The sequence below is a fragment of the Rhopalosiphum padi genome, chromosome 3 (assembly GCF_020882245.1).
Source record: "Rhopalosiphum padi isolate XX-2018 chromosome 3, ASM2088224v1, whole genome shotgun sequence".
Taxonomy (NCBI): Eukaryota; Metazoa; Arthropoda; class Insecta; order Hemiptera; family Aphididae; genus Rhopalosiphum; species Rhopalosiphum padi.
In genome coordinates this window covers 67686423-67701841 of record NC_083599.1, presented here as the reverse complement: position 1 = coordinate 67701841, position 15419 = coordinate 67686423, and the positions used below count along the sequence as shown (strand labels likewise).

The window sequence follows — 15419 nt, the reverse complement described above, 5'->3', positions numbered from 1 at the left end:
ACATACCAATCATACAATTATATACTGAATATTTTAATCACGTCATACTTTAAAAGGTTTTATACTCCAAGTTTTGGTACAACTTATATAAATTAAATTTGATTTATGTGCTGTTTTTCAAAAATCCTGTTAGTAATATAGTATTTGAATGACAGTAATATAAAACAATGATGTATATAAATATATTAGTCTTTAATGTAATTTTTTTTTTATTAACTTCTTCAATACTATAAAAAATTTTATTTTAAATATTTAATACAATTAATTCATTTAAATACTTTGTTTATATTTTGAGGATATTATAGCCTTATTGAGCACATCATTATAAATATTACATTTACATTAAAATATTAATGTCATATTTTTAGAATAGATTTCATTCATTTTTTTTTTTTTTTTATCAATTTCAAACACCATAATGAATAATTCAAAACTAGAACTATTATAAATATGGTGTAAGAATAGACTGTGAAGATAACCAATCAATATTGTTAAATAGGTACTTATAATACGCAAAGATGCATTGAAGTGTCTACAGTCCAGTGGTTCCCAATTGGTGGTCCGCGGACCCCCAGGGGTCCTCGTATTGATGTTAGGGGGTCCGTAATTGTGTAGATAAATCTTTAATCGTGTGTTGTACTGAAGTGATATTATTATTTTATTTTAGTAGAATTATTAAATTCGTTGTGGTTTGAAATTCTAGGTATTTTGAAAAGTTTTGAACTATCTCTATTGAACTCGATTATCGCGAAAAAGGTGGACAATAAATGTATTATAAATGTTTATAAATTTCATAATTAAACAAAATTGAAAAATAAGTACTATTATAACATTTAGAAATAAGGGGTCCCCGGACCAATTTAAGTTTTAGGTAGGGGTCCATGACATCATACTAAATGGGAACCACTGGTCTACACTCATAATTTCAAAAAGTTTTTACAAAAATAATATTGATGTGATTAAAAAACAGAAATATAAATAAATAGATATTTATCGTTATCATTTTTGTAAGATATATTTTTTTAAATGACAACTTCGCTTACTGAAAAATATAAATATAATAAAAATCGAATTTTAAAATAATAGTTAATCAGCTATAATTTATAAGTATTTCAGTATTCTATGTTTAAATAGCTGTGGTAATACGAACGATGTTGGTCCCATCTACTATTCTCGCTATTCCACTCATCTAAACTTTAAATACCTATACTCGTTCGAAATCCTATTATTATGTATCAAATAATCTAAAATATATTTTGTTTTTATAGTTTTTTTTTTTTAAATCGTGTTTTGTAAAGACATAAAATAATGTAGACTACATATAATATATACACTGTACTATCAATGATCAGTGCTTTACGAGCCTATAGTCATGTTTATACGATAGTTAAAAATCTATGGGGCTTTTAGTAATATTTTTATTTTTTTTTTTTTGAACAAGTTTTTTCAAACATTTTTTAAATATATGAATACCCCAGAAATATACGTAAAAACAAAATAACGTAGGCATTTAAATTTGTATACCAAAATAGATAGTTGCACTATGCGTTATTGCATTCAGTAGAAAAATGTGGTTGTTACGAAAAACCAAGTTTCATCTTGGAAATAATACAGTATTAAATAGAACGGGTTTAAAACTGAAAATATAAATACAAATTAAGTGTTATTGGTTCATTATTAATGAATACTGCATATTTTTGTTCAAATTTCTAACTAAAACCTCTACCCACAGCTTCGAATTCAATAAGAGAATTTAACGATATTGTAAAATATATAATAGGTATCGTTCCGTTATGTTGAAAAAAGATTAATTTAGAGCATTTTATGTAAATTAAAGGGATGGAAAATTATTGTCACTCATCAATAGAGTTTTAATGAATTCCGCAATGCCATTTTTATTTTCCTCAAAATACATACAAGAACATTTTTCAGTGTGATCTCCTAACCCCCCTTAAATCCGATTATTAAATTAAAAATTGAATACGTTTCGTCGATAACTAAAATTTGATTGAGTATAAGTGTATAACATTACGAGAAAAAAAAATTAACGCATAAATTATTTTTTAAAGATAATATTGAACTCGTACACGTTTTTGAAAATTAACGAGTTTGCAAAATAGATCTTATATCTTTTAGATTGAAAAATTTAACTAAAAATCCTAATGGGACAGATCAGATTTGACAGGACTGGTATTATATATTAATACACGTACTTACAGATTTTCACAAGTTGTATAATACATATTATGTTAAGTACGAGTGGTTTATGTATTCTATTATAATATATTAATGTGATACAATTAATCAATAAGTAAAAAACCCGAGAAAAATGATTTATGTTTTTAAAAATGTAAATAAAGTTCTAGAACTAAAAGCTCTGTGCTAATTATATTTTGCTTTAGAAGCAAGTACTTTACAGCATAATTGGCTGGAGAGGTGCATTTAACAATATTATATCCCAACTATAAACATGTCGAAATCAAATTTTAAAAGCTATGCTCAATAAAGTACAAAAGTATCTAACAATATTTATTGATCTCAAAATATTACCAAAAAAAAAAAATAACTCTTATTATCATACATTTTATTTTGTCCCTATATATTTATGTATTAATTAAGTATGCTATGTCTATTGGTAACTCACATTGCTCATTTTATTATTTTATTGAAATTAAAAGTTTTTTCTCTCTATGAAAAATTACATGGTGCTAATACAAAAAACGTAAAAAAAACAATTTTTTTATAAAAAATTCTAAAAAAACTAATTTTTAGTAGACTTTTTGATATACTTGTGCATTAAATTTTATGATATCATAATGAATCTCCTTATTAAGTTATTAAAAAAAATCTCAAATGGAAACCCCCCACGAATTGGTTATAAAATAATCTTTTATTGTTTAAACGCTAAATAAGTACTAGTTTTAGAATTTTTTCCACCGTTTATATAATTATATTCCTACTTATTGTACTACTTTTCTGTTAAATTTCTCAATACTATATATTTATGTAATTATAATGCAATTTTCTACTTCAGGGCCTTACACGAGTTCTCTCAGTATTTTTCGAAAAAAAAATTAATATTGTGCATATTTTATACATTGTTACGTCATCGTTTATTATGTTAAAAAAAAAATCAAACTACATTATCACGTAAATGTACCTGCGTACGAGAGAAAAAAGTCTACTGACAATAAACACCATAAACCATTAATACCTACGCTAATACACTAGGTAAACAGTTAAAGTTCAATTGTTGAAAACAAAAATATTGAATCTTATTTCGCGATTGTTCTGCGACGCGACCGTATCGTATTATTCACAATCGACGATGTTCATAAAGCATCATACAATATTATTATGTGTTTATTTATTATTTTTGTATTTTTTTTTTACAGCTGGATTTGTACGTAAGTACAATAATACCATTGTGCTGTGATCTTTCGAGATGGAAAAAATAAAAAAAAACGATTGTCGCTTATGAAATCCAAACAATTACCATTCATTCGTCTGACAGACATGGGCTGGGAATATAATGACACGCCGCCCTTTGCTTCGGCGAGGATGATATTATTATACATTTATACGTATAGGTTTTAAAGCAGCTACAGGTGTCGCCGTCATAATATGGTTGGTTATTGTTCCCGCCGTTGCGGTATTGTGCGTAGGCGGTTACATAATAATATCATTTCGCAAAATGGCACTTTTATTATATCACACGCATTCGACTGTTCGCTACTCTATTTCGATGATCGAAAATACATAATCAGACACGACGAATAGTTGGAGAAAAAAAAATTGGTCGGGTGATTGAACCCCCTCGATGACTCCCTCACTTCCCCCCACCCCAACCCCACCTCATTATTTGTAAAAGTTTCTGTTCGCAATAATTTATTTCTTTACAATATAGGCACTGCTCACAGTTGTAATCGTCAGACATATTCGAATCGACTCAAATCAACCGTTATTTTTTCGCTGAAATACATATAATATATAACGCACGCACGATTCGCGTATTACACGTAAATGCATTATAATAATAGATACTTATAATATCGTAATATAGTATTACTAAATGGTAAGCGATTTTTATGTTATTGGAATCACGGAAATAAGGATGGATGGATGTCAGATGAATGACAAGACATGAGGCAAACCACAAATCAACTCGTATATTCATATTAAGTACAACGCATATTCTATACAACTATTGCAACTACTTAAGGTTATAAACACCGTAATATATTATTATGTATAACTTTTAATATATATCATAAACAAAAAAAAAAAAAAAAAAAAATTCCATAATTTATTATAATGTTATATAGATAGGTTAGGTAGGTACTTAAAACGTTTTTGTATTCAAGGATAAACGTTCAATTATAATAATATTATTTGCAAACAATTGTTCGTGTACTAAAAATATCATTCGGAATTTTCCAATCATGAATTTCAAAGGTCAATATACTCGTTTTGTCAAATAAACCAGCACAAAATATTATAATTACTGCAGGTAGGATAACTGATAATTCATTATACGATTCCATTACTTATAGAAATGATTATTATTTAATATAATTGATGGCTAGTCCGCTTTATCCACAACAGTAACATCGTTATTTCTGTTGAAATAATATCTGTTGTCCAAAATTCAACTATCGTAGTATACGGTTTAATTATTCAAATTTGATTGGCTATGGTTTTTAAAATAAAAACGAATTTAATTCTCCACAGCTCCGTAGATTGTAAAATTTCGGATAACGAATCTTAAATAAATTTGTGTGCTACGCATTAAAATACTAAAATTAGATGATATTTTATAAATATAATATTTAGACGTGTTCTGGATGATTACATGAGACATTTTTTTTAAACGGTCCATAAAAAAAACCCATTCTTTACAAGTAAATTTTAAATAAAAAGTAAAATTAGCTGAGAATTTTATTTTTCAACAAATTAATGTTCCTTTAATAATTTATTCTTGGAATAATACTGGTTTATTTTTTTTATTGCAGTTTATAGCGAATCGTAAAATATTTAATGTGAACAATATATTACTTAAAATCTTAATGTCGGTTTGGCTTAATAGCTCTATTATATATTATCAGTTATCGCTAATCACACATTAAGTCTGTCATAAACACATTTTTTACGTTTTAAAAATTCCATACAAATATGTTTATTGTTCATAGTATGAATTGTAGTGGTTGATTGAAAATTATTGCTATTGAATTAATCGAAACAATTATATTGACCTTGTTGAGTTTTGGAAATTATTGTTCGACGTGAACAAATAATATTATTAGGAATTTTTAAATACATCTGGCAATGGATTTGAATCTTATATCTGATACAAAACTTCCTAGAAGAATCCCATAACGTAGGTAATTCATTTTTACTTATTTTATTCATCCGTTGTGTGTACGCCAAGAAATTTGAAACGGACAATAATTTCAATCAAAAAATTTGGTAACATTTGAAATTAGAATTAATACCATTCTTAAATCGTCTGAGCGACTGAATGACGAGAATAGTGAACGCCACTATAGTCTAAATGCAGTAAGGAAAATTCGTCCAGTTGCGTACGTTTCATAGGTACTCGTTTCGACACTATATAGCAGCTGATATCGTGAGTATTTATAATTAATGTCCTTGGTCATCGCGATCTGAGTTGAGTCTGATTTTCTATGCCTATATCGATGTTATAAAAGATTTTATTTTTAAAAAAAATCAAATTGGTCGTGAAAAACCAACAATTTCGATTGAATGTTTTCAGCATTTATTGTATGCAAAGAAGTAACTGATAAAAATGGATACGTCAAACGTCGTTGACATTTTTAAATTTATATTTTTATTAATAAAAAAAGTATAACAATAATATAAAATTATAAATTATTGTTCGAAGCGTGATAGATATTATATTGACCTAAAGTAAGTTACATTTTAAATTGAATAGTCATCTTGACTGTACGTAAAAATAAAGAAAAATATACAATTTGGACGAACTTGTAATAACGTTGAAATTGAGCAATGTTTTTGTTTTGATAATCTAACTTAAGTTATGTATTAAAAGATTTCCGAACAGTTTGGAAATTATATCACATCTAATGTGTTCTAAAATAAACAATTCTAAAAAATGTCACGTTTTAAAATTAATACAGTTTATTACATGCAACAAAATAGCAAAATTAAGTTTGCTCAAACTAATATACCATAATTTCAAAGGTTTTTTGATAGGTTTTTACAATTTTCAAGGAAGTTTAACAACAATCACCTCTATAAAGTACAACTCTTTTGTCCAATATGTATAAACCATACAAAAGAGAAACTTAGGTGTGATTAATATGTCATTAAAAAATCAATAGATCTACTCTGAATCTAAAATATCAATAACACATTAAATACATAGCAATGAAATAAAAATAAGCCTTAGTAGTTTGCTTATTTGCTTACTAGTATTAATCAAGTTAATCTAATTTTGCAATTGAATCGAAAAATGAACAAATGAAATTTGTTTTTTTAAATTACAATAATTGTTATGGTTAATATGAAATGAGTGGAGTTTTAAAATTTCGAGATTCTAAATTTATTGTGTTCTAAGAACTATTTAACATAATAATTATAATAATATATAAATTATATTTTCATGAAGTGTATATGATATTTAATATTGTAATAAGATGGCCTATGAACAGCGTTTTGTCAAGTTCCGCACGACTTTGACTAGTATGTACGTAAATCAATGAATTTCAGAACGGAAGACTTTTTATCATGATGTTCGTATTGGGCTCATTTAAAAAAGAAAAAAACTAATTTAGCAAGAGATGAATTGTTGCGAAAATCCTACAAAAGAGATGGCTTTGTATATTATTATTAATATTCTTAAACGCCAACTATACACGGAAAACTGATGCGGGAATCCAATTATTCGTCATTTTTCCGACTTTGGGGACAAGCAAAAAAAAAAAAAAAAGTATTCACACAATCGTAGTTACACTATTTATTCGTTACCTTTCGTTTTTTACTTCGGCTTTGCTACGAGCAGCACATCCACGTGAGCGTTTTGAAAACGACATACCATGATCAGGGTTGGGGTGATAATATAATTTGCACGATAAACTTTTTTATAAGATCTATAGCAATGTTTAAGTGTTTAAATGTTAAATCTGATTTGTGAATCCCAAACGGCAATTGTTAACATTTAATACAAATATATTTACACGTTTCATAGGTACATTTTATAATACAAGTACTAATTACTTTTATTTTTGCATAAAATTTAATTTAAACCATTCCAGACAATAATCAGGTGAATCAAAAACCAACTAGATCTCGCCCATTTTTCGTAAGGTGTTTATCACGTCTTGTTTTGTTGTAACTATAGCCGCCAATTCGTACAACACATTTTGTACTCAATTATTTTATTTTTTTAGATGAAAAATTTAATAAATTACTACAGAAATGTGGCATTTAATTAAGTCTATTACACTGTGTGTAGTAACATCTCGTATTTATGATTTTAATTTTCTCATCCTTATTCAAAGATAACCAAAAAGACTTTCGACTAAAAAAATCTATGTCCGAGTAATCAGCCTTAATGTGTATTTCAATATTTTTAGGACTTGTGCAATACACACGAGCATTTAAATCGATGTTTCCCAAACCCTGATCATAATAATATTTTACGGCTAAAGGATTTTAGTCAGGCAGAAACGTTTCATCGCGTCCAGTCCACGTCCGCTTATCGGTGGCGTTTCCGGTCTTCCTGCTGTAGCCGTTATATTCTGTGTGGGCGGCGCAAAGGTGGCAAATAGAAAATAAAACACACACACACAAAAAAAAAACACTGGACGGCAATCCAAAACCGATTGTCCGGACTGGTTTTTCGTGGCCAGTCGACATAAAAATATATGCGACTCGGCCATTTCGTTCACGAGGAGTTTTCGAACAACAAAAAAACGTTTCGCGCCGTACACTGGTAACACAGGTGAAAGACGTTAGATATAACATCGTTGTAAAAGTTTAGATTGAAGAAAAAAAACCTTAAGAGTTATCGATCGTTTGTTGTTTACTTTCTTTACACTATAAGTCTTTGTGGTACTACTTTTGTGTGGATAGAATAGCTAGACATATTATTATATTTTATCCTTCCACACAAAGCGAACGGAATCGTTCTAATACGTATATTATATAGGCACATAATATAGAAATTAATTTACATGTGAACAATAATTATTATTTATTATTCTCAACGATGTCAACGTATCCGAGTACACGCGCCTGCTACGATTCCGTCACGAAATCGAGTTCATATTATGTAGTTTGACGTTTTTGCGTTCACTGGTTGAAAAAAAAACCGTCGGTAATTAAATATATATGTGATAATGTTCCAGTCGGGCGTTTAATCGTTTTTACCTCTCTCTCTCTCTCTCGATTTCTGGTGATGATTTTTAGCGGTAATCGATTACGACGAGAGATCGCGTCATTATAAAATTAATATGATAATAATAACAATAATATTAAAAAGCCACGCTGTAAGTGCTTTCTATATTATGCTATATACGTACCTGCGGACAAGTCACCGTCTCCAAGTGCCCACCGATTTGCGTTCTCGTGCTCTCTTAACAATACGTAGTCGACACGGCTTTTGACGAATTACTCGACTTTTTCGCAAGTCGTTCGTATATTGTGTTATATTTTATTATTGTACTAAGATTAATATATTGTATATGCGCACGTCGGACGTTCGCTGTGGTCGGTATGACAGTGGACATATTATATTATTTTGCCGGTCAAACCGTATATATCACGCTATGACATTGCATTGTGCGGTCGTTGCACAGGTATTTTAAGTTTAAATCGAATGTACCAAAACTGGTCGACGTTTTAATTTCTCGGAAATCGGCAACAATTAATAATATATTGTTATAATGGCGGGTCGTGCAGTCGAGTTTTTTAACGTACGGGCAAATTTTTTTACAGCCTTTTTCCGAGAAGTCGACGGTATTTTAAAATTAGACGCTAAAACGTGTAAAACACTAAAATGCTTGAAAATCAATTTGATCACCTGAATCGAATACAGTGATGTGTATACGATAACGTTGGTAATTTATGAAGTGAGTGTTTTTTTTTTTCGCCCGTGTTGAATGTACATGTAAAACTTATAATTAAACTTAATGCATTTAAACTCGTATTTGTGACAATAATTAGTATTGTCGTTGTGGTCGAACAACGCTTCACTGTTGCTCGCGTGCGGTAGATGTCAGTAACGTGCACTGATCACGTGATCATAAAACTTAAATTTAAATTCTCCCTGGATAAACGTGGGCAAAATTCTTATATTTTACTCCGTAAATACTCGATAAGAATGTGTAAAAAATAATGTATCTTACCCATTCTAATAAATCGATGTTGTCATCGCACAATATCAACTTCAGCGGTTGCGTTAAATTCAACGAGATGTGTGTGCCCTTCAATCTTCCACGTCCTTTTTTATTCGACATTCCAGCCAAGGCGGCGATCAATGGCGGGCTGTAGAATAATAAAACATAATATTATAATAATAATGACTATGTTTCCTGTAATTTATTCATATTTAATTCTGCCAATAGTAATTATTATAATCACTGCAAACAATATTATAATGACGAGTTTTTTCTGTTGGTTACGCGTAAAATCATAACAATATCGTGCTACCTATATAATATATTATGCTTCCTACACCATATCCGTAAGACTAACTGATAGTATTATTATTGATTCCTTTGATTTTTTTTTTTATCTTGCTAACTTCGATTCCCAATAACCATGCTGTATAGTTTGGTTCTATGCGACCGTACTAAAATTATTTATTTTTATCATAATTTTTAAAAAACAACAGTTCCGAGTTCACTTTTTTCACTTAATATAATTAAAACGTCTATTTCAACCTTTAACAGAACAGCACAAAAATGCCTAGAGTTTCAAGTGTAAATTACATACCTCATTATCTTTAATACAGGATTATTTTGATGAGTAAATCAATTTCAATAAATTGGTTATAATTTATAAAATATGAACATATTATTATGATTTATATTTTATGACATCACTATTATAATATGTATATTGTTTATTAAAATTGAAAAATATCCACTATGACTATCGAAAGGAATCAAACAAAATGAAAATCAATAACAGGCACCTATATTATTATTTAATTTATTATAGTTACATATTATTTTGTATTTAAAAATGACGAACAATTTTTAACGACCAAGAGCATTTACTTTCAAAATACCTAAATGTATTCTCAACGCTACACAAATTACGTTTAATGACTCTATGTTGCCTATACAATAAACCTTGCACTCGAGTTGTATTTGAAAAATACGTACATAAAAAAAATAATTAAAAATCATGAAAAAGTCAGTGTCGTATAATTTTATCATAATCTTGAACACAGTACGATAAATCATCACGATCGAAAAAAAAAATGCTCGATGGCTTTGGCGATCTCCTCCAAAACGGTTAATATTTTATCGACGTGATCAATATAATATTATCGCCATATTTGTGTTTTTTTTTTTGTTTTTCGTATTCGAGAATGTTCTTGAAAATTGCGTTGAAGGATTGAAATACAATAAGATATAAATTAAATGTATTTTTATTAATTTCTATGAACGAAACATTTCGTTATTATTTCAAATCATTTATTCAATTATACAAAATATATGTAAAAAAAAAACTTTTATCGATTTTCGTCTCGATTAGTATACTGCAGTTTAGTATTAAAATGTGATTTTTATTTTTATAACTTGTGAAAATTGTCAAAATCGAATTATTTAGTATTTACTGAAGTTTGTAATGATTATTATTATTATTGAAATATTATATGAAATAATACCTTTTTAATATTTAGTCCATATTTAGTACTACAGTATAGTATTTGGTTTTGCACGTGTAAACTTATGATTTAATGTCTATATACATACATTTATCATTAAATCACGTTTTACCTACCTACACTATATTTGTGCACCGGAGATTTACTATTTATACGGCCCGCGACGGCCTGTTCCGACACGTATTTTAAACCAACTCATCTATCTGACTGACGTTTTGAGACACTGCTCTCTAATTTCCTAGCTATCTATATATATCCGAGTCATTATCGTGAAAAACTCAATCAAATTTAATAAAAATAAACGATTTTTTTTCCAACTCGTACAGTAAATTGTGGGAAAATGAAATAGTAAAAATGATGATGGCAATAATACGATAAAATAAACGATTCTTCTCTCTCTCTTAAACGTAATGACAGCTCTATCCTTCCGCAAACAATTTTGGCCCACGACGACGAAACATATCTCAAACTCAATTCACCGTAAAAAAAAAAAAATAAAAGTTTGGAGACCCTTGGTGATTGATTTTTAGACATTGTCGAAATATTATAAACCTAGCTATATCCGAAAAACTGAAAACGACGACCAGTAAACGAAATGTAGGCCGTCACCTTGCGAACGCGGCGGCGGCTTATCGTTTAGATCACAATAAATTATCACACACGCGACACTGGCTTGCCGGTCGGTTGAGCGGAGCGAGACGAGTGCCCCCGACGACAACCGACCATGATGCCGCCGTCTCGGCGCAGTGCAGCGTTGCCCCGCAGCGTGTCTCTGCGTTTTAAGTTATGCGTTTTATTTATTCTCGTTTTCGTGGTGTTATTATGATAATATTATCGTAAATGCCTCGTATACTTATTTAACAACGGTCGACGTTGCTTTCTACTCTGTGCCACATAATTAATCCCATCGGGTGACGGTATATTAATAATCACAATAATAACGTAACATTAAATATAGTATATTTTTCTATTATGTGTAATGATGGGCGCGACAGCGCGTTCGTCGAGTTGTCACCGGCCCGGTCGTCCGTTTTCATCGTGTACGCACGATAGATACGACTTATTATATAATAGCGGATCGTTGAGGAAAATAGGAGCAAACGTAAAGAGCGCACACCGATCGCTGCGATTCTAATTTTCGTTTTGAGCCCGCGAGAAATCGGCAACAGCGGCGCGCTTCATACTCGCGAACGCTTAACGACGTGGATATACACCCGTGCCCCCGAGTGGCCATTATATTATTATAAACGGAATGTCCGCGATTAAATAGTACGCGGTATGTCGTCAGGCCCGAGGTTTTTCATTCTTACGAAACTCGTCCGGGCGCCGCATCATAATATAATAACATCATAATATATATATATATGTGCAGACGTGATCGCGTATACTTACGGTTTATATAATTTCGTCTCGTTGAAGTTCATGTCTACTATGAACTGATTGACTTTCGAGCAGTTTTTACGAATTTTGTGATAGACGACGTTCGGAATTCCGTCGAACGACCATAAGTCGGTTATTGGAAACGTTTGTATTGCTTTGGAGACGCCGTTGCCGCTAATGATGCTTGTGAAATTCTCATCACTCGTACACGGCCCGATCTAAACAGCATACATACAAACAATAAGTTATCGTTGATTAGACATTGCACACACGACGATGCTGTATCGAACTAAAGGTTTTTACGACATTTCAAAGGTACCCTATAGGCGAAAGTGACGAATATAATAGTACAATGACACGAATACGGTTTTTTTCTTTCGCTTACAGTCGTTTTACCAAAACTATTCGACCGTATACACACGTTTTTATTATTATTGTTATGTTTTAAATCTTTTATAATATTCACTGTTAATGACAGTCATATTTTTTTTTTTATATATTTTTACATACCAAAATGATTAACAAAAGTGCCCGAGGGGAGGGACGAGGCAAGTGATTGTCATACTGTCGTATATATGAATTATTATTGTTTTATGTGGTCACTGGTCGCATTGATAATCGTCTAGTCACCAATCCACTCGATTCGTGAATAACAATATTGTAATATTATGGAATGTCATGTACAAGTAACAATGTTAATGGTTTGTCGTGCCACGGGGTGTGTGCGCCTTATAAGTTATTGGCAAACGAGGTACCTACTTAGTGCTGTATAAGATACAAAAGTAACCTATAAGTACCCGAGTACTGGTGTACTGCCAGTACTATTGTACATTTAACACGTTAGAACTTTAGAAGTGTATCAATCAAGTATATAATTATTATTATGGTCTTCGGCACACAGATATCGTTTTAGTCTGTTGAGTCACGTAGTCGGTGCATCATTACGCATTTACGCGCTGACACGACAGCGGTCAATGATAAATAATAGAAGAAACTCGAGAAACGAAACGGGTCCAAAATAAGGGTTAGTAAGCGTTGTATAATAATCGTCAGGACGCTGTAGTAGATATATTGACTATTAAATATACCTTACGGCTTATACCGTATGAGGTCCGAAATGATCAGCGTACGACAGACGTCAGATAATGTCAAAGTATTGACATATATTCAATAAGATTATTGTATTATAATAAGCAATAAATAAACAAATAATACGTATATAATAGGTTTTTGATGATTTTTTTATAAGGGCTTTTTCCTAGGGATGAATTTTTTCATACAAGCACAGTTTTTTTTTTTTATATATTTAATTAGAAACTAATTTTTTAAATTTATGTTTCCTTCTCGATTAATTAGGTATACGAATGAGTGAAATTTATTTTTAAGGAGGTTCCGTAAATAAATTCTCATTGCATCTCGATGGACTTATTTAAAATGAACATCTTCTTAGGATATATATATAATCAATATAATCAGCAGGGTTGGGATTTTATAGCATATAAATTATTAATTATAATAATTATAATTATTTGCATATTTCTTATGAGATGCTTAAAAAATAGTAGAGTAAGTTAAAAATGTGTTTTGTGGTACAGAGAACTCATATTAAAAATTTTATTTTGCAATTATATTTTAGTACACGTGTTTTTAAATTTTTGTCAATCGAATTATTACGATAATTTTGTATGAGGTATTTGGTTCTAATCTTTGTTATCTTTTGATTTTGTTGGGTTTTTTTGTCGATTACTACCTACTGCGATTATTAATCGTTTATCAACGAACGATGCGTTGTATAGTCAATTTATTTTATACAGTCCACATTCGTCTTTTTTTTTTACAGCCCTTCAGGATCAGAGTGACTAAATTATTGATATAAATAATTTGTAAGTGATTAAAACATTATTAATTAATTAATTTCCTTTTTTCTGCATATTTTGTTGTTTTTGTTGCATATTTTTAGCGATATATAAGGTAATATTAAAGCGCATATTTATGCAATTTTAAGTGCTATAAAATCCCAATCTTGATAATCAGTATTTTTTAAATTCTCATAGTTAAATTTTACGACATTTTTCGACTTTTCTCAGCGTTTGGTAATAACTTTTGAGGAATAATAACGAATAAAAACAATTGCATACCTCCATCATCATTATTACCAGGTAGAAACTCAAACATATCATTTTGAAACCAAGCTGTTTAGAGTGCACGTTGTTCCCTTTCGGGTTATTCATCTTGGCCTTTGGATGACTGAAAAAAAAACACAATAAATTATAAATTAATTAATTATTTCAATTTTTTTTCCAACGTAAAAAAATATACTATAATAGGTAAACATACTATTAAAATCACAAATATTTAAAACGTTCAACACGACATACGTATATATATTAGGAATTACGGAGATGTGCGCTCGTATCGATTATATAATTATATAATAATATCGGATACCCATATCTAAATCTATATATTATGTATTTTCTCAATATTATACATATATGTGCAACCAACGACAACTGCGATAGCATTGCAATATGTCATGACGTATAATATCATCGCGTAGTGTTATCGATCAGCCGGACGGTTCGATCGGTTTATAGCCGGCGTCGACGACATCGGTCGATGCCATAACGATTTAGGACTTTGAACTTGAACCGGGGTCTCGCGCGTCTAATAATACGCCTGACACGGATAATATATAACACGCGGTATTATATACGTATGGCTCATACTTTCACGGCCGACTTTCTTCATCAGGCGTCGACGACCGCGGGAGAACGTTTTCTCCATCATAACGCAGTCGTTTACGTAAAGACGACGACAGAGAGAGAGAGAGAAAATTATCGAAGAAAACAAACCGTCTGTGCGGCGGCGAGTATATATATATATATATACCTACCGACAATATAATATATTATTAATCTATAATATTATGCGAACGAACGTGGCGAACTCGGGTCGACGACCCGGTAGTAGATATCTAGTCCGCGAAATCCGATGACGGCGGCGGCGGCGGCTCTCGTCCCTCCGCGCGATCCGTACGCGGCTCTCCGTAATAAATTTAATAATAATAATATATAATATCGATGACGATTATAATAATTATACACGCGCACACACACGGGTGTAATAATAATAATAATAATAATACGCGCCTGTG

The 15419-nt window shown here is 30.5% G+C and overlaps 1 protein-coding gene across 2 annotated transcripts in view; it reads right to left on the bottom strand.

The window, feature by feature from the left end:
• LOC132924349 (uncharacterized) overlaps positions 1 to 15419 on the bottom strand; it is a 96723-nt gene that overhangs the window by 38088 nt on the left and 43216 nt on the right. For both annotated transcript variants that reach the window (XR_009661313.1, XM_060988597.1), the window contains exons 4-6: positions 14401 to 14509; positions 12275 to 12480; positions 9390 to 9528 (exon numbers count right to left, since the gene is read on the bottom strand). Coding sequence is in view for 1 of the 2 variants with exons in the window: in XM_060988597.1 (XP_060844580.1) it covers positions 9390 to 9528; positions 12275 to 12480; positions 14401 to 14493 (438 nt within the window). In the remaining variant the exon portion in view is untranslated. The remainder of the gene's footprint in view (positions 1 to 9389; positions 9529 to 12274; positions 12481 to 14400; positions 14510 to 15419) is intronic.